General features: G+C 39.2%; 1 protein-coding gene across 5 annotated transcripts; it reads left to right on the top strand.

The window, feature by feature from the left end:
* Window positions 1-135: 135 nt before the first annotated feature.
* Window positions 136-25,181, top strand: IRAK2 (interleukin 1 receptor associated kinase 2). Of its 5 annotated transcripts, none has more exons than XM_075053021.1 (14): window positions 136-529; window positions 682-5,667; window positions 7,539-7,718; window positions 13,816-13,986; window positions 14,698-14,804; window positions 16,242-16,436; window positions 16,880-16,944; window positions 17,408-17,522; window positions 18,274-18,383; window positions 18,768-18,963; window positions 19,661-19,723; window positions 20,788-20,988; window positions 21,147-21,663; window positions 22,066-25,181. In XM_075053021.1, the coding sequence occupies exons 2-14, from the start codon at window positions 5,481-5,483 to the stop codon at window positions 22,182-22,184; spliced, it is 2,226 nt and encodes a 741-aa protein (XP_074909122.1). In that variant the 5' UTR covers window positions 136-529; window positions 682-5,480; the 3' UTR covers window positions 22,185-25,181. The 5 variants fall into 5 exon arrangements, with proteins under 5 accessions (XP_074909122.1, XP_074909121.1, XP_074909123.1 ...); XM_075053020.1 differs by having other exon boundaries at window positions 620-5,667; XM_075053022.1 differs by having other exon boundaries at window positions 136-5,667; window positions 13,816-13,983.
* The last annotated feature ends 184 nt before the right edge of the window (window positions 25,182-25,365 follow it).

Here is a 25,365-nt window from a genome sequence, read left to right as displayed (position 1 = left end):
GCTCCTACGGGCCTGTTGTTAGATCCAGCTCACAGACAGATCCATGCTTTATTACAGGCTAGATAAGCAAAGAAAACATTTCTTTACCTATATTCTGTTCCCCCCATACCTCAATTAGAATGTATTTGTGTGAATGTACATGAGTAATTCAAAGCAGCGTAGTTTTTAGCAGATATGTGAATTGTCCACCAAGTAACCGATGTAGTGCTGTTCAATGTTAGAAGTAGATTGATAGGAGATTATAGCAGGTTATTTCTGTGGCATATGTTTCTTTCCAGTTTTATGTTCTAAGAAACACAGCTGTGAAACTGAGAATATCAACGTACTCTGTAAGTATGAAATGTCTCCCCTTTTTGTAGACTTGTTTTTCTTACATATTTGAAGTGTATGAATTGATCTTTGTCATAAAAATGTAAATCCATGCTAACTTTTTTACTCTTAATTCTGTCAAATAACTTCACAGCGCTTGTGACTTTATGCTTGTATTCCTGCCGTACTCCTAGAAGTTGTTCTAGTTGATCAGTAACAGGTACTTTTGAATTGAGTTTACAAACTGTTCAGCCCCCTGTTGCTGCAGGACTGTGTTGTGGCTAACACTAAACTGTTATCACAACTTTAGGCAGTGTTGTCTGTGCGTGATCGTCGCTACATGACGATTTCTGCTTTTACCACCTTCTGCAGATCTCTTTCGGAGAAGAGTGCGCCTGTGCAGGCCTCGGGAGCAGACATCAATAAGTTGCCCAGCTCCTAGGGAGCCCTTGGGTTAGAGGGTGCTGTACGGTGCCCCTGCAGGCAGGGTCCTACGGGTACCTGGCAGGAGTTTCTCTCCTGATGTCCTTGTGATGCTGTGTGTTAGGATTAACGTGGCAGTACTGCCAGCCACTTGCAGAAAACCGGCCTGCTTGACTCTGTAGTTTTCCTTTTAACGTAGTAGGTATTAGGTCTTAGGTTTAACACATCTGTACATACCACAAACATTCTGTATATTTCTGATTTATGTGGGGTCTGTGATCTCTTGTGTTGCTTATTAGGATAATTTAAATTGATTCTATTAGTCTGTGACTTCTTCCAGTGTACAGCCAGTTGGTGATACTTTCCTTCTACAATGTTTATCACCGCTAATGGATCAGATTCCTTGGATTCCTGCATGTTAGCAGACAGAAAAGCATACTTGGGTATCTGTGACTTGCCAAAAACAAACATATGAAAACTACCTCATGATCTCATCACTCATCAGAGCATCCTGCCTTTGCTTAACTTTTAGTTACATCTACTGAATTCCAAGGCAACTTAAATCTTTAGCCAAAAGCAGGTCCTGATAGGCAACAATTAGTTGAGGATGCTTTGTGTTAATTTGCTGTGGTTCAGCCCATTTTCTAAGGGATGATTTCTGTCCACTCTTTCAAAGATTGACTTGAGAGTGGTTTGTTACAGAGTAGAAATGAACCAAAGATCCATCAGTCCCTGGACAGCCTGACTGATGAGGGTACGCCCAAAGCAGGGAGTGTTGGATTGTTTCTTAATGACTGTTCAATTTACATTGCATAAAAATGCAGAAACAATTGTCAGGGTAGAGACCATCCTTCAACTATGTGCTGTCATCTGCTGTCACATATCTACACAGTCTCTACCACCTTTCCCTCATCAGTTTGTGTTTTAAAAGTGAAACATTTAATTCTTTGGAAGACTGTGTGCATTTATCCACAGAATCCCAGGTAGAAGGTGGCATTTCCCTGAATCCTTGAGGCGTGAGTCCTAGGACAGGAATTTGACAAACCTTGCTTCAGTTCTTTAGCATTTCATTTAAGCACAGATGCTGTCCTTGCACAGCAGGCCAGCTCCTCTCGATCCCCTCCTGAGGTAGCAAATGCCTCATTTGCAGAACAGAGGCCAGATAGGGACTTTCGGATTCCACACCAGGCAGATGTCTCAAAGTTAGGCACTGTAGCATCTGATTTTTAGTACCAAAGTACATTATTTGGATCTAGCTTCACAACTTTATACTATCATTTCATTCTGCCAACAGTAGCTGACTACTCTTTGCACAGCCACTAAGAAGGAGTAGGAAGTATTTTATTTTTAAAATAATAATTGCCTCTTGCTTAATATATAGCAAGAGGCAATCCATGCTTGAAATCTTTACTTTCCCTATACAAGGTAACAAAGGAAATTCTGTTTCCATTTTGCAGATGAAATTGAGTTGTCCAAAGTTATGCAAGAAGTCTGGGAGAGGAAGGGACTGAACACAAATACAAAGCGCGATGCAGAACCCTGTTCACGCAGCTGCCGCCCCTATTCCTCCCACATGTTTTCTTGCAGTGTGGATACATTTCCTTGTGATGTGAATTCTGTAACTCCTTAGATAATTTTAGCTCTCACATACTAAGTGTTGATTTTCCTGTTGACAAATCAAGAAATACCTTTTTTCCCCCATACGTCAGGTATAAAAACTTAGCAACTTCCTCTCTAAGATAAGAAGCACTTAAAAACATCTTTCACAAATAGCTGACAAGGTTTTGTTTTTACAGTCCACTGAGTCACATCTGATGTTACATTTACTCCTCTTATCGCAATCTGACAGTACTGTTACAGGTCTTTCTGCTTCTGTCTTGTCTTTTTAACCCACATGGCAGTGATTGTGAGCATGTTAAATAACACCTTCCTTTACCTGGGCTTGTCATAAGAGTCCAATTATCAAATGCTTACAAGACCCTACCATGGACTAGTTTAGTAATAACATCAGCCCAGCTGTGTATCTTTTTTTTTCTTCTTCTTTTTTTTTTTTTTTTTTTTACTTAGAGGCATTCTAGCATAAAAACGATTTGATTACATATTGTCTTTCGAATGCAATAGCTCATAATATTTCTGATATCATTTGGGTTTCATTCTTCAGCCAAACCCATGGCTTGAATATTTATTCAAAGTGCAAAGCACTGACAGGTGTAAGGAAGTAATTGACATAAAAGTCTGTTCAATTAAAATTGTTAAAGCAGGTGCATAAATGCTATACTGGAAATTTCTTAGTCATTAAAGAACTCCTGTTGATAAAATATGTTTACAAAAAAATAAACAACAAACCCAGATGTTATACATAGGTAAACTTTTGGAGATATGCTTAACATATGCAAGAAAGTGTATTTCTTCTGTTCTGGAGTGCTCCTTTGGGTCAGAATAAAAAAAGACTGGAGAAATCCCCAGCTGACTCGTAAGACAGGAACATCGGAAAATGGAGCCTCCTACTAGTTACTCAGCTAGATTAGTAATGAGTGAAAGTTGTCATTTACTTGTGACAACTACATTAAAAATTTGGGTAGTTTTCAGTCGGAGTCATGGCACCGTCTCATTTGACAGTCACGGGAGCAGCAGTAAGTTGAGTGGGAGGTCGGGACTACAGTGAAAGTTGCCGCTTGATGCAGCTGCCGAGTGCGGTCCGGTGGGAATGCGCTGCTGCAGGAAGTGGCTGGTTGCAGCTGAAGGTGAAAAATACCAGAGAAATAACCAATTATTCTGACATCCGTTTGGTGTGCTAAGGGCTCAAGGAGAGCATGCAGTAATATAGAGTCCTGCCTAATACCTCATTATTTGAAAGCAAAGGCTAAACAAAAGGAATATATAGGATCATTCTAGTCTGCATTTGAAAAAGTAAATTTTAGTTCCCTTGTAAAACCTTTTATTACGTATAATGTTTATTGCAGAACTGAAGCCATACACACAGTTAGATGCATTCATTCCCCTCATTTTCCCATGAGGCAGATAGTCCAAAAGGTTTCACAGGTTTTTTTCCAGTACCCAAGGGAAAGAAGTGTCTGTTCTTCCTGCTTTCATCCAGTTCTTTGCCACACAAGTGTCAATCTCGTCTTATGTGACTTTCAGAGATGCTCTGATCATCTTTCCGTGACAGAGAATTTAGGTATGTGTCAGAGGGACAGTAACCAGGGAAAAGAGAGGGCAAAACCCCATAAATATAACTGTTATTGTTCAAATAGTACTACTGCTAAAACAGCTAGGTCCCAAGGCAATCTTTGAAATGCAATATTTTAAATGAGAATACACTTTGGATATTTTTGTTCAGGTTTTTTTCTGTCTTTTGACCTTTTAGCTACATTAATACCACATTTTTCAGCCTTTCCTTGCTACAGTGGGGGTGAGAAATTAATTGTTACTTTAATGGTACTTGAAAGGCTCATGATTTCTGAGGCAAGAAGTATAGAAAACTGCCAAAGTTTGAAAGTTTGATACTGAAAACAAGAGTTAGCTGTACTGTAAAATATATGTGGGTTATAAAGAAATAGTAAATTAAAAGCTCTCAAAACTTAAGGTATTGTTTGCAATTAATACAAAAGACCTAGGGCTGAATATGAACAAAAAGAACAGAAAGAGGAATGGGTTACAATTATGTATTGCAAACTGTCCCATGATGGCAAAGGTACAGCTGTAAGGCTCTCCAAGTAGGTCATTTTGCCAGGAGTATTTGTAGCATGTACACTGACAAATTTATTAATTATAAATTTTTATCAGAAGTGAGTTAAACACAAAAACTGGGAAAACAAAAAAAATTAGAAAAAATGTTGACTTTAAGAATGTATTTTAAACCTAATCCTTGAGTAGTGAGACCTGACCATATGATGAATGATTTTTTATTTATTTATTTATTTTTACTTCTCACTCCCTGCATCTGCTACCGTACTACATATAATAAGTGAAATCCTATATGCTGCAATGATTGTAAAATCCTGGCAACAGTCAGGCTGACAGCAGCATCGCTGCTTTTTGCTGCCCTCTTTGTTGGCACGCATTACTTTCTTAGATCTTGTGAGATCTTTGAAGCCTTCTCGATCCCCGGTCGTACAGCACCCTCCACGGTGGGGAGCGTGCTTGGTGTGGCTCTTAGGGGGATGTCTGTTTAAACACACACACGCGTGCACGCACGCACACGTATCTACACCCCTGTGGGCGAACAAACCACTAGCTGACTGCCCTGGAGACGTGGCCAACGTCCGCGCAGAGCAGGCGAGCCGGCTCTGCCGGGCACCGTTCCCGACCTACACACATCTGGCTTTGCCCGTAAGCAGCTCTTGCACAGCCTGTCGGCAATACCAGCTACACGTAATGCGCAGGAAAGCATCTTTCGACTCCATCACGTGAAACTTGTCATTTGGCAACCGGGCTGGAGCAATAAGCGTTCATGGAGAGGAAAATCTGATTTGCATTTGGGGCCGGAGCCTGACGTCAGCCGGAGCAGGAAGAGTGTGGTCTGGCCCTGGCAAGAAACGCTCGTCTGTGTCGCTCGGCTCTTTCCCCAGCGAAGAGCGAGTCGGCCGGGGTGGGAGCAGGCTGTCAAGGCCAGCCCCTTTGAGAAGAGGAAGCTTCGGGGAGAAAATCAGCCCTCCGCGGCACGCAGAGGAGGCAGAGGCTGGTGAGCGTCGCTGCCCGCAGCCGCGGTCCCGGCCCCAGGCGAGCACCATGCGTGGCCGCTGCTGATGGCCACGGTGGGGACAGAGGACCCTCCGGAGAGGGACTGCGACGCCATGACCCTGCAGCAGCCGCCCCTAGCCCCGAAGGGGGGCTCCCCCTCGGCCCTGTACATTCACAGCATGCCTGCCTGGGTGCTGGAGGATTTCTGCCAGAAGATGGACTGCCTGAGTGACTACGACTGGATGCGATTCGGTGAGGGTGGGACGGCGGGGCGGGTGGGCTGGCGGCAGGGAGGGCGCTCGGCGAGCCGATGGGGTGGCGATGGGGGCACGCGTTTAGGACGCGTGGTGGAAGGGTGCGAGGTCCGGCCGAGGTGGGCAGCCGTCCCCACGCAGGGCCTCTGGCCCGGTAGTTCCCCAGTGCTCAGAAGAGCACGCCCTGTAGACAGGGAATTCCCCTGCACCAGCCTGTTTTTGGGATCAAGCGAAACCTCTGATTAATAGGTGGAATTCCAGACTTCTGAGTTCCCTTGGCTTCTCCTGGGCAGCCAGGGTCCCTCGCCTCACTCTCTGCTGTATTTCACGCTCCCCTCTCTCTTTGGGCTTTGATCTTCTGCTACTTGCCCGTTTTTACAACATCCCTCACGTGTGCTTCGATATCCTATTTTTTCTTTCTTCCTTAACTTCATGTGTATTCCCACATACTTACTGCCCCTATTTTTCTCGGTCCTGGCCGTGTCCAGTTAATAAGTATAGAAAACGTAGTTCCTGAGGGTTTTTTTTCTTTTTTTTTCTGTATCCCAGTCCAAATAATTATAACCTGGATCTTTTCTTAGTCGGCCTACCCTCCTTTATTTCACATGATTTAATTTCTTTCAAGACTTCACCAACTCTGCTGAGTAACCTCTTACCCCAGTTAAACTTGCTGACTTAGGGTGGGCTTGGTCTCTGCTGTCTTCAGATGCATAAAGCTGCATGTCTAATGTCCTTCTAAAGCCAGCTGAGGTGCGAACTCGGGAATCTTTGTTTCCGCAAACGCACCCCCCAGCCCCAAGCCTCTCTCCTTCGGGGTAATCAAGCAGCACATCAGGTGCGGGTCAGCTGAGAGGGGCTGAGTCAGACAGGCACCCTGGCGGGTATCTCCCCCAGCCCCCGGAGACCACAAATGAGCCCAGCTGAATTTACACAAAACCCCAGGATGGAGTGACAAGGTAACCGTGTGTCACAAACCGCTGTTTCAGCACGGTTCCTCCTGGCCCCTCTCCCCAACCCTCTGCCCTAAGGAGCTGGGGCTGCCACCTCCCGTCCTGCAGACCGCAGCAGGCGGAGAGAGGGCTCCCCAGGGCCGGCAAAGCCTTTTGCTGACGGCTGGGGAAGCTGTGACATAACCCCATCCCAGATATAGGGGCATTCCTAGACACCTTTGTTGTTTTACCTCGCCCCCCTCCAGCCCATGGTGCTGTAACTAGCACTGACACTGTGGCCTGGGGCGTTGGATTTAGTGGGCGCTAAATAAAGGGAGGTGGATTACGTGCTGGTAAGCCAGCCAAAAAGAGTACAGAGGGGTAACCAGCATGCTGTGTGCATTCAGGAATCGGGACAAATTATATAGGGTCAGCTTTAGCATGCTACCTCCTGCTCTTAAAATATAGCTGCATTTCACCGTTAAGCTTATCTGACTGTAAATAAAATTCAGATGATTCAGTTACTATTTGGCTTACCATAATATTGGTATTTAGTAACATAGACGGGAGTGCAGTCTCACCATTGACTTCTGTTACCTATGTTGGGAGAATCCCACCAGGAATTTAATCTGAACTTACTTTGGTACAAGGTATTAAGGTGAGGGAAGATTATGGGGAAAAAAAATACACTGAAAAGTGTGACTGGGTTGTCTTTTGGGGTCTCTGACAGAACAACATTTTTTCCAGAATAGTCGAAGGAATAAAAGGTATATCTTACTTTAGGAATTTTCTTCATGTCCGCATAGCTAATTTATTGCAAGCCTTCCTTTTAAAAGTGTGTAAATGAAAAAGCAAAGTGTGTCTTGCACCTTAGCTTTCCCTGCTTGCATTTACTTGTTTTTTCTAATTTTAAACAGAAATATCTGTTGTCTCCCACTAGCCTCCTACGTGATAACTGATCAAACAGAGCTACGGAAAATCAAGTGCATGGAGAAGACGGGTATCAGCATAACAAGAGAGCTCATGTGGTGGTGGGGAGTGAGACTGGCGACGGTGCAGCAGCTCCTGGACCTGCTGCAAGGACTGCAGCTCTACCGAGCGGCTCAAGTCATTCTGGACTGTGAGTAGCTGCCCATTCCTCCCGCAGGGAGCCCATGCTGCTTCTTGGAGCACCCAGACCCAACCCAGTAAATCTGTCTTGCTAGCAAAAGAAACTTTTTGCTGTGAGTCTCATACTCAAATTCTAAAATTTCCTCCACCGATTCTGATTTTCTGCGCTCTCAAATAAAATTTGTGGTGGGAAAGGAAGAGGTGACATAGAGGAGGAATCACTGGTCCCTCTAGTTCATCATCCCACCTTTGTAGTGACCATGTTAGATGCTTCAAGAGGTGCCAAAGAGAGTTTTGCTGTGGTCTGAACCAGGGGTGGTACTTTCATGCATCAGACAGGGTTTCAAAACAGAGCTGAATTATGAATGTTTTAATTTTTCATACATTCTTATTTCTCTGTGAAAATTTGTCATTATACTCTAATTGTCAACAAATTCAGAGTAGAAAAACATATAATCAGTTCTGCCTATGCAGCCTACTTTCCTGCACCATAAGAAAAAGGTTATGAAAAGGAGAAATAGTTTATCGACTACCTATATTACTATTTCTTTATCTCACTTCATATTTTCTCTATTCCTATCATATGTTCTCCTTGATCCCTCCATAAATTAAACACCTGTAGTCTTTTCTAACTCTTCGTATGTAGTTCTTCTTGCCTATCTTCAGTTTGCTCTATTTCAGATTTATCTTTTTTGAGGTAGGAAGATTAGTATTTGAACTCAGTGTGCCTAGTTAAGGTAAACCATTGCCTTATAGAAATCACAACACTTTTAAATATAATTTTCCTTTCCATTTTTCTCCACTGAAAATTACGTTTAAATTGCAGCTGTCCATTTTTGTAAGCCAAATTGTACCTTAATCCAGTTCTACCACCAAATCTGTTGAATCCTGGACAACATACTGTCTTTCTGTATTGAGTTGTCCCAAAAAGTTGAGTGCACCACATTCCCCTTTTCACACATATTCCCACCAAAAATCTACTCTCTGGAAATCAGATGTTTGTATGAATTTTGCCAGTTCTCCATACAGACTTACTAGAAAGAAAAATCACAGATTTTTGTTATGTGGCAAAAAATGCTTGGAGAAGTACTATCCAGGTTTAGATGGGAAACGGTCAAAGCTTCTGAGGGCATACGCTTCCACAGGTGGAAAATATCTGGAGGAGCACCATCTGCTCTTCACATCCTGCGACAGGGAAGCTGTCGTCGACAGGGGTGGGTTTTAGTTACATCACGAGCGGCTATTGCAAAACAGCAGCCAGCCTCCACAGGGCAGGGCGACCAGCAGGCAGAGGTGCCGCTGGCATTTGCTGCACAGCAGCTAGAGGCCTTTCTTTTGGAAAGTCCAATAATGCATCATGGGTTTCTTGCCACAGCATTTCTTTGTGTAGCACTGCTGTTTTTCTGTAGTTTCCTGGCATTAGCATGACTTCTAACCTTCATTTTGGTATGGCAGAAAATAATCTTTAACAATGGTATTCTAAAATTCTATTTTCTTTTTTTTAAAAAAGGAATATTACAAGCAGCCTTAAAGCAAATTCTGTCTTAGTACACCAAACACAATAACCACAGACCCTAACAAGAGCATTGCTCTGTGTAACTGATTTTACCATCACCCATATGCAGCCTTTTGTTTCAGCAGATCCACTTGCTGACTGAATTCAGTCACAGCATTCCATTTAGGAGACTGTAACAATTCTTACTCCTCATTCCTCAGTGAAGCAAAGCAAGCTCCAGGAAAGCAAACTTGAATCTGTTTTAATTTGTGTATCAGTAACCCAAGCGTTAACTTAGTCACAGTGACCGTGTCTTTGAGGGTCCAGTCTAGTGGACAGGATGGAAAACAAAATCTTGATTTATTTTTTATTTTTTAATCTATACATTGAATAAATCTGATCTGGATATCACCAATGTAATAAGCCTGGCTCCCTGATCATGGTGTTTTTATGGATACTCTGGAGTAGAGAGTGGCTTCCATGATGTGGTGACACTTTTGCTCTGTTCAGTATTTAACACAGCTGATTCCTAGTCCATATAGGAGAGTTTCTGAGTGCTCTTATATAACACAGTATAACCTACCACACCTTAAACTCTCATTAGTTACAGTCCTTGCCTTCTTTCCCTGTCAGAACGCATTCTGGGGCTTACCTTTATTTATGGCTGGCTTTTTTTCCTTTACAGAGTTCATTGACCTTTCTGTAATCTGGCTTTATACATTGTGATTTAATTAAAAAAAAAAAACAACCACCTGCATTCTCCCTCCAAGAAACATAAAAACTGAAATTCAAAAATTACTGAATGTTTTTACCACTACATAATAGCAGCAACAATTTTCAATGTAATTTTTATCTGTCATGGAAAAGGCTGGTTTTGTTCAGCTAGGTACAATGCCGTTTCTTTCCCATGTGGGTTAATTTTGCCATTTTTGCAGAAGCTGAGTTCAGAGAGCTTAGAAAAATTATTTGTTGTAACAACTGAGATGCTGCTGTTTTTATCCCAAAGTAGAGGGTTTTCTCTTCTTGTAATTACAGGCCTTTAAAACAAGACCATGAGTAGATGTCAAACTGAGATTAGTTCAGCACATTGCAGTGGTGAATCACTCCAAGAGAAGCTTCATGTATTTAATTTCAGAGAGCTATTGCTTGCAAACCACAACATTGTAGGATTCAAGCTGATGTATAGCACATTCTGTAAAACAACCCCCTGGAAACCCAGAGGCTGTACAGAGGATCTCTGATCATTAGGCCTGGTCCTTTGTGCAAAGGCCAGAATATCACACTGGATCAAATCCTGAGAGGTGGAATTTTAAAGCCCCTAACAAGATTGCTTACACAAGAACCAAGTAAGATTTGTCTCTGATTATGCAAAATGCAAAGAATCGGGCTTTCAAGCCAAGAGCAGCTTCCAGCAACATCACCATTAAAAATAAAGATACAACACAGACAAAAATAGTCATCATCACTGCACAGAAACATTCATCATCCCTCCGTTTGTCCAACTGGTTTTAAGCAGTATATAAATATCACTGTAGCTTGCGCAATATCCGCCTGACTTCAGCCTCTGGGACAAGAGAGGATTACCTGCTTTCTCTTGTGCTTCTGTGATTTACCTTTTTTTTTTTTTTTTTTGAGCTCTCTCAAAAACATGTCTCAGATTTTTGGGGCTTCACTTGCCACAAGCTGAAAAAACTGAGGGTTTTCCCCTTGTTAAAAATAAAATCCAATCAACTTCCTCCAGGCTGGAGGAGTACACTTTTGTGATTTCTAAGGAAAAGCTTGGTTTCTAAAAACTGTAGTTGGCCAGTGCAAATAAACAGGGGTCTTATCATGATTTCTGCAGGCTAGGTAGTAAATAGGGAAAGTAAGTATTAAGAGATCATGGCAAGAAATGGACATACTCAATTCTGCTCATTAAGACACTGAATTGATGTAATATATCTAACATACCTTTGTTTCTCTGAGTTCCTTTGTGACAATGGGTGAACTACAATACTGGACTGTTCCATGAAGGGCTTCATAAGGAGTTAGAAGTGACTTTGGTTTTGACTCTGAATTCTGTAAAGCAATGTAAAGGCTAGATAAAGAGGGTTTAAAAGAGGAAGGAAGAGACAAATCCTGTGGAGGCATCATTTTTTAGTTACGTTTTTGCATGATCAATGTTATTTTTTGTCCCAGATCAATTCAAATGCAATAAATTGTAAAACTACAATGAAATGATCTTTTTAAAAAACTTATAATAGTCTTTTATATTGAAGTCCATAACAAAGCTTTATATTAATTTAAGTGGCAGAAAGTCTGGATTATTTTGTTGTTCTGCCATGTGGAAGTAGTTAATGTTTTCTAGAATTAACTCAATACGGGCATTCCACTGTGTGCTCAGTCATAAGCAGAAGTGATTTCTAGCAGGATCTTTCTAGGTTTAGACAAATCTTTGAAGTCTTTACCCTCTATTTCTGCTTTTTTATCTATATCTGAATATGCTTAACTCAGGTGATTCTTCTTGGGGAGATACAGAGAATACACTGCTAGTTCTATTGGGCACTTTAGAAAACTAAGTGGTCCTTACATCACCGTAATGCTATTCATTCTGATTTAAAGCAATCAGATGCAACACATGGGTGGATGTTTTGCTGGCAGATTACTTCCAGGAGAATTCTACCTCCCTTCAACAATTTCTTGCACTACTCTAGTCCTACTTCCAGATGTCCATAATAATGATTTTTTTTGTTGTTGGTGGTGTTTTTTTGTTTTAATGTCATTTCTTTAGTTTCAGCAGTGACATGTTTGATGTGCAGGAAGTTGCAAAATTCATTAAAAACCCTGAAAAATATGTTGAAAGAGGGAAGTGATTCTAATTTTAGAGACTTCTAGGTTAAAGTACAGGAGGGAAAAACCAGCAACTGCAGAATACAGGGACTGTCACTTTTGACTAAAGGCCTGCAGACTGTTTCATAGATGATTTCAAAAACCTGTAAAATTTGGGATTTCATAGCATTCTGACACAGTAATAAAGAAACATACCTGATTTTTCTGAGTTTTAGTTTGAAAACCTAGTTTCATTCAAACCTGCATTCATAGGTGACAAACCTATGGGTACAAACCCCAAGTAGAGGTCAAAGGAAAAAACTTGCCTGACATGAACATGCCCACTTCTACTGTTATTGCTTTCATATACTCCTACTCTTCAACCTTTAGTATGCTGAAACTGTCATAGCTTGTTGTCTCTTACACAGTTCTACTGAATCTTGGTTAATCGTAAGGAGTATAGATTATAAATGAAACATAGTGCTTCCTGCTTGTTTCAGATACTCCCAATGCTTTGTTTGTACAAAAAAAACGCACAAAGCTATTATCTGATTTCAAATGCAAAGAGAGGCCTGCAGCTTTTGATCCCAAGATCACCACCATGCTTAAGATACAAAGCTGATAAAACAGCATGACAAAACCCCCCTTATATTAATACTAGTGCTTATTTTCTTTTTATATAAAAATAAAATGTCAATTTTGATTTTTAAGAAAATGCTAAAACTATTGCTGATAAAAGGTGCCAGGTAGAGACAAAAGTTTAGAACTACAACCAGGAAAATGTTGTTATTAGGCAGTAGAAAGTCCTTATATCACCCCTAGTGCACACTGGGCATTTCCAAGCTCCTTTTCAACCTCAGTTTTAAATGTATTAATGGATAAGAATTCAGCTGCTTCTTCAGGAGATTTTGACAGCTTTGTATATGACAGTATCTTGAATTTTTTTACTTTATTTTTTTCCCACCCTAACTGTAGCCTAATCTAATAATAATTCCCTCTAAGATGTACATATTTTTCAAGTCCGTGTATGCTGGAAGCGTCTTTGTATTTCTTTTAACCAGAATTTGAGTTGCTTTTTCAGGCCTGATTCTGAGATTTTGCCAAGCTCTATACAACATAGAATCTTTGAGAGCTGTAATGAATCAATAATTCGGCCTTTAATTTTTCCGTATATATCAGTAAGTCTTGACCTTTGACCATTTTTATGTTTTCCCTAGATTGTCTCCAGTTTGTTTCTTTCTGTTCATAAGTAAAAGTATGATTATTGGAAATAGTTCTATATAGGAAGGTGTTTTCTGGGAATGAGCATGGTCATGACACTAAAACCACACAACTGAAAATAGTCCTAAAATATTTAACTGATTAAAACCAATACAAGTCTGTCAAACTTCCTGCCAATCCCATGACAATAAACAAAGAACTAGATGCCTTCTTTAGGCTGGGAGATATATGTGATTTGAGATCATTGGCTGAAGGATGCTGTATAGAAAATGACAAAATAAATACACTATTATTGTTAATTTCTTATTGTAAGAGACTATGTACCTTTTGCATAGTCATCACTGGTATTTCTGTGAAGCTGTCACTTCTTAATTTTCAGTAGTAGTTAATGTCATGAATATGGTCTGAATTTAGATACCAATAGTATTCCAGCAATTTAACAATAAATTGCTTGAATTTTCATTTTAATGTTCATGTTAATTTACGGTCTGTTTTTCTGACTAGGATTATTTCCTGATAACTGATGAGAGTCAGTATCTATTTTCCCCGGTAATCTTCGCCTTTTCTTTGTTCTCTTTTGAAGGGACATCAGCCTCTAATATTACCAACTCTGAAAAAGCAGAGCTGGTAGAGCCACCTAAACAGGAGAATGTATCTTTAACTCCCACAGAAAACAAAAAGAGAGAGAGAGAAAATGAGATAAGTCTGTTGCCATCACCAGACTCTTCATATCTGGGAGTATTACCAGCAGGTAGTAAGTAAAGTAATAGATTTTGAATTTGCTCTAACATTGAAATGACCATATAGACAAAACTGCTTCCCTTTCGCTTTCAGTATAGTATAATGAATATATTGCTCTTTAGAATGGTCACATTTGAATATTTGCCTTTTTCCTAGCACTGTTGTCTCCTGACCTGTTTGTTTCTAACTTTAGCCCATGGCCTCCTGTTCCTCCTTCCTATAGCTCTCTTGGCCTTGAAAGATGCTGGCTATATCTATCCTGTGGGATCTCAAGACATTTCCCAGATCTCTGTGAACACCCTGGTCCCGTCCTTGCTCCGTACTAAGACTAGATCAGTGCATACATTTCCTGCCCCATGTCTCTCTCCATGCAAAATAAATCTAGGCCAGAAGAGAGCTGTGCACGTGTCAGCAGGTCCCTCTGCCTGGGAAAGGGAGGGAGCAGAACCACAGGACATAATGAGGAGAGCATCTGACCAACAGTATAGACATAGGGAGCTCTATGTCCTCGAGCCAGGACTAGAGAGAACGGCATAATCATCTTGCAAAGAGGAACCAGGAAAGTAGCTCCCTATCTTCACACAGTATTTCACATTTTGACAACTTGTCACAGATTATCCCTGGTTAGGAAATTCAACAAAATACTCCAGACCTTCATAATTAGTCACAGGCTGTGGTATTACAAAAATAAGGTGTATTTTCAATGCTGTTATTTCAATTTCAGGTGCTGTTTCTGAAGGAGCCTTGTATTCACTTCCTTCTCCACCACCTCCCCCAAGACACCTTTTGAAATCCTTACAGTCAAATCCTCCTGTCTCATCAAGTGTGAAGGTAAATCCCTTTAGTACTTATTGATTATAACAATGAAAATTGTCTTTATGACATTCTGTGGTTTTTCAGTTAAAGTTTATCCCTCTACTTGTATAAAATACAGATCTAGTGAAAAAGTGGGGCTTGATTACAATTTGTTCAGACTGAATATAATGCTTCAATTAGATTACTTACAGTTTACATCACTTTTTTTGACAGTGAAGGACCAGTGAGGGAAAAAATTAACAATATTGCATACTGCATAGCTCAGCATGGATAACATGCCCACAAATAGCAATTAATTTTGAGGGAATTTCCAGTATAGATTTTACAGTGGACTTAACACTTCTGGTATGATCATAGGACAGTGCAAAGTATACCACTGACCAGTCAGAATGGCATACTACTTTTAGTTTAATTTTATACTGAAAAGGTGGTTTCTCCTCAAAACTGGGCTAGTATCAAATTTAAGTCAGGTTGCCCAGAGCCTTGTGCAGCTGACAGTTGAAAATCTGCAAGGATGAAGGTTCCATCCCCTCTCTGAGCCCCTGTTCCAGTGCTTAGCCATCTCACGGTGAAAAGTTTTTCTCATGTTCCTAATGATTTCAGCACAGTCTCCTTTTCCTTCCTCCCTATAGCTCTCTAGTCTAGCTAGATCTGTCCTGTGGGTTCTCAGAGTGTTTCCCAGATCCACATGCACACTCTGGCCCCATCACGGTTCTGTCTTGGCCTGTTTTCCTTGGTTTATTTTGTTTGAGTTTTTTTAAGAAGATTTTGTTTTAAGACTTTAAACTCTTCCAAAATAACATGGTTCAAGAGTACCAGCCAGATGAGAAGATTGCTACAAAGAATGCAGCAGTTTCAGCCTTTCTTGAGAGGGAGTTAACGTTTTGTTTTTTCAAGTCTGGAGCACATTCAGGTTGTGAAAGCTGCATGATTAGGCTACAGTGGAACTGTAATAACAATTGGCATTAGAACTTGCCACACTGGAAGCAACAAATTATTGTGCAACTGACACCAGATGCTTCAGAAGTAGATGCGAAGTTCCTACCGGAACATAAATACATTATGAGGGACCCTACTTTCTGATCCAACTGTTTCTTAATATATGCCCAGGCAATAAAGGTTAATATTTTTTGTAACTTAAACTAACATCAATTCAAATAAATATATGGACTTTTAAACAAAACTAAGTCTGTTTTCTGGGAAAGGTGGAAATGCAAATTGGTAGCTGTTTTCAAGTCTCTTCTACTATGCAAAAATTTTACATCGGCAAAACACATCAAGACAGGTATTACAAAAGGAAACCCTAATAAGCAATTGCACAGTACCTTTCACAGTTTGTTTCAGCAATCACAGTGATTGCTCAAATCATGGAAGAGAAAATATGACACCTGAAAGAAGGAAAAAGCATATGAATTTTCATAAGATAAACTTGCTTCTTCTACAAATGTGTAGCCTTGCAGCTCTTCTATGCCTCAGCAGGAGACAATGACTGATCTCCCCAGCGGGAGCCTTTTGTGGACCCAGAGGGAAGTTACTAATGCTACAAATGGCTTCAGTGACAACAGCAGAATTTGTGAAGGTACTTTTGCGGATGTCTACAAAGGTCAGAGAAACAACATAGTGTATGTCATTAAAAGACTGAAAGAGGCAAGTACTCCACCTTTTCTTTTTCTTTGAAGGGGTATGTTATTAGTCTCTCTTGAACATTAGCAGCTGTTGCTTAATATTGTGTGGGCAAGGGATCAGAACAGCTACACAAGAGGAGAGGTAAAAAGGAAATTATGTGAAGTAAGTAAACCTAGATTCAGCACACACGTATGAGAGATACTTTACTCATGTGAGTGGTTTTATTAACTCTGTCCATGGGAGTAGCCTGCAATGTAGCTACCTGCATTGATGATTGGATCAGAGGTGTCTTTACACTGTTCTGTTCTAATTTTCAATTAATTGTTGCCTTTGACACAAAGCTGCCACCAGTGATACTTGCCTATTTTCTAAAGTAGTTTGTCATCTAGAGGCTAAAAGATCTGTATAAATGCAACATCTTAATAATTACTATTGACATTCTATTGCATGTTTTAATTTTTCAGATGGAATGCACAAGCCCAAATTCCACCCAAAGATTCTTTCATACAGAAGTACAGATTTGCTTTCGGTAAGTGGTTGGCTTTCAAATGCAGCCTGTGCATGTCCTGCATGTGGCCTGTTGCCCGTGTGTTTCCTTTAAGACTGGTGTCTGTCTCCCAGGCACTGTGCTGTTCTGGGGACAGCGGGGTTATGCACTGCCTTTGCAGGAGACTTGGGGAAATAGCATGCCTCCCAGTGCTGCTGCAGGTCCCTGCTGAGCTCTGCCAGTGCTGGAGGTGGTGAGGGAGCGGTGCCTTGTGGAGCTTTGTACCCCTCCTACCTGCTCAGAACCGGGCTGTGCTATAATGATCTCTCTCTTTGCTGCTGGGTTAATTAGCTTTCTGCAGTTCTGCTCAGGGCCATTCTGTGCTTCCAGCTGCAGGACACAATTCCCAGTTGCCTTGAATTTAGGAATTTATTCCAGCTCAGGAATGTATTTTTCTGTGCTGCTCTGACTTCATTTGCAAATTATTGTTGATCTGTGCCTGCAGGTGTTGTCATGTCAACATTTTGCAGCTGCTGGGTTTCTCAGTAGAAACTGGATTGCACTGTCTGATATATCCATACCTGCCTAATGGATCACTACAAAACAAACTTCAGTGTCAAGTAAGCAAATGATCTGGGTCTGTTAGCTATCTGTGGTTACAAGTCCTGTCCTGTCCTGTTATTGTATGCATCTCTTCGAATTCTGAGAAACAGCCAAAAAAAAAAAAAAAAAAAAAAAGTGCCCAAATATCTCTACTGCAAGTAGTACAAAGGCTGCAGCTCTTTTGCAGTTTTTCTACTGCAAAGTAGATCAGGTCAACAGGAAGTTTCTGCTGTGCAGCCTTTAGATTTTTAAAGTAATAAAGAATCTGCAAAATGTGTCTATTCATATTGTAATATTTCACTGGATTTGGGAATATGTTTCTGTAGAATCCGTCATCATATTCATTGGCATAATGTGCTATGAAGTTTTACGAGGGCTTAAGAGGGAATAGTTTGAAGTGTTCGCACCTACTGAAAGAGTGTTTGCAGAGGAGATCATAGGGCAGAGAAACATCAGAAAAGAAGCCATCCATCAAAACCAGCACTATGCCTCAATAATGGCCAGTACTTGGTGATTTGTACAAGCATGATCCTTGCAGTAGCCTTATCTCACTGTGTCCGATGGCAGGCAAAACGTGCAGCACAATATATAAAATAGGTTCCTTCCTTGGCCTAGAAATCATCAGTTTCTGCCTTGGACCAAACTTTTGATTTAGGTCAGCAGGATTTTTGACTGGGACTAAAACTAAGTCTTTGGTTTTCAAAACTACTAATTTCTTACAGTTTTTTATTTTATAAAATATGATTTTTTTTCCTCACTTCCTTGCAGGATGATTCTGTTCCACTGGCCTGGGAGATGCGCATTAGCATTTCTATAGGACTCATCCGAGCTGTAGAGTATTTACATAATTTTGGAATTCTTCATGGGAATATCAAAAGGTGAGGGGTTTGGCATATTAGCACTTCCTCGGTCACCTGTTCATTCCAGGATTTCTTTAACAATAATGGCTGAAATCTTATGCAGTTTTGAAATCTGTTTGCAATATCTTTTGGCTGTCTCTTGTTCTGTAAGGCATTTACTGTTTTATGCTGAATCTGTCTCTCTTTTCTAAATGATGGAAGTATACTCTTTTGAAGTAATTTCTGGAGTGCTTGTTTTTCCCCCTCTCCCTTTCTACCATTCTTTATCCTCTCATTCATACACAGCAGGCCAAATGCTGCAAACTTTCAGCGCCTAACTTTAAAAGTATAAAACTGTAATTCTTTACCTCAAGTTAAAGTAATTATTTGACCGGTATTGGTATTTGTCTTCCTTTATCACAGCTCAAATGTCCTGTTGGATGAAAACTTTACACCAAAGCTTGGACATTCAGGTCTGCGATTGTATTCTGTCGATAAAAAATCAGAATATGCTATGATGAAAACCAAAGTCCTCCAAGCTTCTCTTACTTATTTGCCGGAAGATTTTATCAGACATGGGCAGTTCACAGAAAAAGTTGACATATTCAGCTGCGGTGTGGTATGTTGCCTTTTTTCCATGTTCTGTTGCATTCTTTGGTGCTTCTAGACAGGAAATTGGATATGAGAGCTTGGGCCTCATACAGTTGTTTTGCTGGCAATTTCATATCATAGTTGCTGACTATATAATGTGTTGAAATCCTGTTTTTAATTATGTTCACACTCCAAATATACTTCAGTTTGTGGCAAAGTGAGATGAGAATCTTTTGAACAACAGAAACAAAATTGTTTCTTGTTGCAAAAAAATTGTTACTGCTGATTGTAGCAGAAAGACTGCAGTTAATTTCTCAGAAATCTTGCAGATTTGCCACATGAACTGCTACAAACATCACCTGTTAATTTGGAATTTCAACTAAAATAATTGATAATTTGTGATGTCAGCTGTCTCCAGGTGTTTCCATTTAAATAGAAAGTTACCCTGTTCAGTGTGATTTCTTATCTAGATTTAGAATTACTTTCTTCTCATCCTTTGTTTCAACAGTATCTATTGTACCTAACTATAAAATTTGGACTTGGCTCTGGAGGTAGATCAAAAGTGTCATAAAGATTGCCCAGATCTGGCATTGTTAAGCCATCTGAAATAAAAATAGAATTTCAAAATGCCCTGGCAGTTCAATTTTTCTTTAGTTACAAAACTTGTTTTTAAAAATAGAATTAATTCTGAACAAATTGTTTTACCTTTCAAATGTATTTTCTAGGTCTTAGCAGAGATACTGACAGGGATTAAGGCACTGGATGAAGGAAGACACCCTATTTATCTGGTAAGAAAAAGCAGGAATAATGAATACCAACATGAGTGAATGGGGTTGCTGTCAGAAAATGAATTTTCATTTTATATAATACAGTTTGTTATTTGCAGTCTGCTGTACACATCCTGAAGAAAGGATGTTTAGAAGCTATATCCTGGTTCCATTAACATCAACAGCCTACCTGCCTTTAGACAGAAGCAGAATATATATTCCCATTTCACATACCACACTCATGAGTGCTGGCCCGATGATGTTAGGAGATATTCCAGAATAACTGGTGTTTAAATACAAGCTTATTTGAGACAAGGCTTTGTGCTGAAATGCTGCTGCATGCTTTTTATGTGCCAGAAAGAGGTCTTATGAGCCAAACTGAATGGGGAAACCTGGGTAGGCGGCAACTGCAGTTGCTCATCATTGTGTTTATCAGGCATTGGCGTATTGCAGTAGTGTCTGGAATTCATATTGTGGCCAATTTGCCCAAGCTGTGATTAGAACTACACAAACTACTTTCACAAGCAACTAGAACTGGCCAGGCTCACTGAATGCCATTAACAACAATCTTCATGAAAACAAACTCCACCTATATTCCTTCTATGGGAAATGCTTCTTCTGATTTGCCATCTTGTTGAAGCCTTTGAGGGGAAAACGATAGTATTCTTTCTTACTATTTCCAAGCAATTCAGCAATGTTCAAATGGGTTCAGAAAATAAAGGATTCTAGGTTTCTGATTTCTTTAAGAAATGTTTGAAAAGTCCTGTGCAAGAATGCTGCTTTATACAGTGTTGATTATTTTTCATTCCTATAAATGGTCATAAGCCTAGAAGAGCTGGGTCTGCTATAGTGAATTTGACATTAGACACATGCAGAGAAAACCTTTGGCCTTTTCTCTCCTGTGAAAACAAACATTTCTGTCAGTTGCATGAATGGAGATTCTTAAAGCTTTTAGGTCTGTAAACCAGCCATTAAGGAGCAATAACAAATAATATATAGCAAGATTCATATTCTCAGTGATTCAGATAGAAATAAATGTTTGTGTTAATTTTCCCTTCACTAATGTATCTCTTTTCTTTGAATAGAAAGATATGATTGCTGATGAAATTCAAATAGCGAAAGAAAGCTCATACTCCAAAGTAAAAAACTTTGAAAAGCTAGCTGCCAAGGAAATATGCTGTAAATACCTAGACAGGAAAGCAGGACACTTGCTGGAAGAGGTTGCTATTGATTTCGCCTCAGCCATCTGCCTTTGCCTGAGAAAGAAGAATTCTAACATAGCAGAGGTAATATTTTATATACATGACCAAGTCTTCCTGACAGCAAGGTCTGAAGCTACAATATTCATGCCTTGCTTATTTTTGAGAGTGTTGACATAGGAGAATATGTGTAAGCAGGGGTACAGGAATTATTCTGCATTCACAGATTTTGTTGTTAAAAACAGGTGCTTGAAATTATGGAAATGGCTGAAAATAAATTAAGAGAGCATTACATCTGTGGAGTCAGCACTTCTGGATTGTCCATGAACACTCCAGAAGAAACTGATGATGAGACAACTAGTCTCAGCATGGATGTGCCTTCTGCAGGGGAGAATAAAGAGGACAGCATGCAGCCAGTAATCCTGACAAGTGCCAATCCATGCACACCTTTAATAGGAGTTGTGTCACCTGACATTTACTGCGGACAAATGTCAAGGGTCCCTTGTGAATCAGATGAATCAAGTAGTTTTATATGGAATCCTTCAGAAGGATCTACAGATGATCTATCTAGCAACAGCTGTAACAATTCAGAAAATACAGCAGCCTCTGATGACAGGATCAAGCAGGAAAAACCTGCAATTGGACTCCAGGAAAGAAATGCGGCATGCACCAAAAGTGATGATGTCTTGGAAACAGAGTCTACTGCACAGAACACCTTTGAACAAAAAAATGCAGACCTTGACTCTTCATGTTCTTCACAAGGTAAATCTAGATAAATCTGAAGGGTGCATGCAGAACATTCAAACACACATGATCTTCAAGCTGTTTTGGCAAATCTGCCCATGCTTCTGTTACGATAACCAAAGTCTTTGTAAAAGTGCTCTAGTATTATAATAGCAGGGACAAAATACTCTTCTCCAGAATTGCTTAGGTTCTTCTTCCTACTTCTAAACACATTTCAGGAAATCTTTTCTCCTTGGTTATGATTTTACCAATAAATCTACAAAATGTTTCCTGGTTTTCTATCAGGTTTTTTTCCTAAGCCAGTTTTGGGTTTTTGTTTTGTTTTGTTTTGTTTTGTTTTGTTTTTTTTAAATTTAAAATTATTGTCCATTCTTTAGACGATAGATTTTTTCTCAATATTTGGGCTTTTTTATTTTTCAGCATCAGCCAGAGAGACATCTTGGAAAATAAAGATAAATGATCAAAAAAAGAAGCTCATGGAAAATATTTTGCTGTATGAAGAAGACAAATTAAACAGTTCTGAACTTTTTGAATCATAAATTGGATGGATTTATTAGCAGTGGCCAGCTCAGAAGAAGTAAGGACTGTCTCTTCATTAGAAGGGTGGTAAAAGTGTACCTTTTACATAAGGTTAAGTAGCAGATTTGGATCAGAAACATTAGCCCTGACTGAAGAAAACAAAAGTGATCACACTTAGAAGAAGCAGAAAATATCTGTTCTAAAGCAAATTAAAGCACAATGCCACTCTGTAAACAGAAATGCCTTCTTCCTTTTCATCTGCAATGTAAAAAGATATGACAAACACAAACAATTGCCAAAATAATTTAGGATCCTTTTGCAGTGTATTTCAGAAAGCATCTACATATAATGTATGTCTTATTAAAAAAACACAGTCCTAGAAGTTACAGGGCAAGCACTGATCAGCAACCAGTTAGCAATACCCTTTACTGTTATCCCACTGTGTACAGGCAGAGGGAAGCCTTCAGAGAGATGGGAGTAGGTTTCAGTTTTCAGATGAATCTATCCTAGTCCGTATAATCTTAGTCCACATAACTCAAAACCACTGCATTACCAGAGAGGGGAATTTTTATGCAAGTTCTCAGATGTATTCTATGTGACTCAATCTCAATTTGAATTGCACTGAACATAGTTGTAAGTAAGTAATTTAAGCCATGTTAGTCTACTCTATGAGCTGCTCTACTACGTATATACATAGGACACCATTTGAAGTCTAACCTTTAAGTTTCACTGTCAGGAGTTCTAAGTGTTTAATACTTCGTAAGAGTATTTTTGGAAGTTATTTTTTTCTAAGTGTCCTTTACATGTTGTTAAGGTTTCTCATTGTTTCACATGGTCATTGTTGTATATTTTGGATTAGGGACAAGCTTGTAATTTAAAATATCTTTAATTTTGTTGTAAGTCACTTGAAATTTGATTTGTTATATTTATTTTGGCAATGGGTTAAAGAATCGGTGAAAGATGAGCTAGCAAGTGGACCTGTTCATGGTGCCATGCTCACCACATATTCTCAGAGAGGAATCATTTTGTGTGTCTCTTGGCTTACCCAGCGTTAGCAGCCTTGGGGTCAGCCTTGGTGATCATGCTTAAAAGAAGAAAAATAGAAACTTGTATGCTGTCATACATATTATCAAGTGAAAACCCCCTTAAGAAAGTGTCACTTTCATTGCTATGACTATTTATTATTTGTAATATTGTCAGTATATTCCATTCTTGTGCAGCCTAAGCAAATACAGGTTTATTATAAACAAAAAAGAACTATCAGAACATGTAGCTCAGCTTACAGACAGGTGACTGCTGCCTTCTTAGCATAGGTAATAGGGCCTGATGTACAGAAATGGCTAAAATTCACAATGGAGTTCAGGGAATATTTTTTAAAAATATGAATTTATATGTCAATCTTTTCACTGGAATTGTATAATGGTATAGTTTTCCTAGCTTTACACAAAGGTCTCCAAGTAAGGCCTCATATCTTCTATATTTGTACAGTACCTAGTTCATTGTAGGTACTATTATGAGCAGGTAAAAGTATTTTAGCTAAAGACCTGAGTATTAGAATCATCTACACATTTATCAAATTGATTTCTACACTAAAAACTGGTAAAATTCCTTAATTATAAGTGCCTTGAATACTGTCTATATATTTGCCAGTGTCAGTTTTTTATTTTACCAGAATCAAACCAAGAAAACATTGGTACTGACATAAGAAATATTGAGTGTACTCAGATTGGTCAATAACAGCTTAATTCTACATGAGATTTAATTGAGATACTTCATGGCACTGAAAATTTAACATTAATTGTTTTTCATGGGTACATTTTGGGAGATCCATGGTAAATACCTCGGGTCTCCTCCACGAAGAAATGCACATAGACACGCCCCAGAGCTGAATGGAAAACCTGTTTTTTAAACTGAGAAACATAATTTAGACACAGCTCTGTTTCACAAAAGTGCTTTAAAGGTTTTATTCTCTTCTAGTCACAAAATGAAATTGTTACTCTTTGCCTTGTTCCATGTTAGTTTTAAAATATTCTCAGGTGATATACATGGTCTTGTAGAGTTACGTAAGAATATAATGTAACATATATAAGACACTGCATAGTCTTACAATAGTGGTACTCTGTTACATAACTTGGCTATTCAGTATAATGTATGTTTTAATCTCAACTTGGCAAATTTATACATTACCATTTACTAATACCTCTGTGAATAAAAAAACTGAAAAAAACCCTTTTTTATAGCCTGCTTTTTCATGATTTACGGCACAGAAAAATGTGTCTCAATCCACCCTATTTAGGTAAATTTGTGTTCATAGGGAAGCAGCCCAAGGTCTCTTTACACACACTTAATCATTAGTAATTATTAGTACAAACATGTTTATTCTATCTTCATTCACTGTTAAATAGCTAATTTTTTCCTTTGAGGTGTCTCTAAAGAAAAATGTCACTCTAAAATGAATAATTACAAGGATTACTGAGATACAACTGGCATATATTGTTGTTTAGATGCATAATCTATAGTATCCTTTATCCTTAAGACATTGTAGCTCTTTGTCAAGAATGGACAACTCTGCTTTTTTTTTTTTTCCCTGTGAACACTAGAATAAGGGCACAGAATATATATTGTTTTAAAATACAGTTGTTATAGAACTATAGAACTGTGCAAGTAAAACTAATTTGGAGATTAGCACCTCCCAAAGGTGCGGTTAAAACCTAGAGGCTGAACATCATCCTATGTTGTTGATTAATGGTCAGAATTACCAATTCATTGATACATTCTATTTTTTCTTGCATGCTTAATTTTAATAATGTGAATAAATACAAACATGGAAGTATCATCTCTACTAGCAAAACTGAGAAGGCACTTACATATGTAGAGTGTGAAGAAAGCTGTGTTAACAGTTTTCAAGCTTACTAATTGCTATGTAACAAACTAGCAAATTTTTCTGTAACCATTGACTGCATCTTCTGTATTCTTTGTACTAGAACATTTTTGCATCTAAAAATGAAATGTCCATGCTATAAAATACACAGCTTCCAACATGTGCTAGGGTTTTTTGTTTTTTTCGGGCAACAGTGAAATAGATGCATTTCCTAACATTTGATGAATCATATTTCCTTTGCTATTTCTTATACAGTTGCTGCCATTCGTTAAAGTAAATGGTAAATTTCCCTAAATTGAAAGACTGGACTACACCTTCAA

The sequence above is a fragment of the Buteo buteo genome, chromosome 21, assembly GCF_964188355.1.
Source record: "Buteo buteo chromosome 21, bButBut1.hap1.1, whole genome shotgun sequence".
NCBI lineage: Eukaryota > Metazoa > Chordata > Aves > Accipitriformes > Accipitridae > Buteo > Buteo buteo.
The sequence above is the reverse complement of the archived record's forward strand: the minus strand, read 5'-3'. Positions and strand labels throughout refer to the sequence as shown.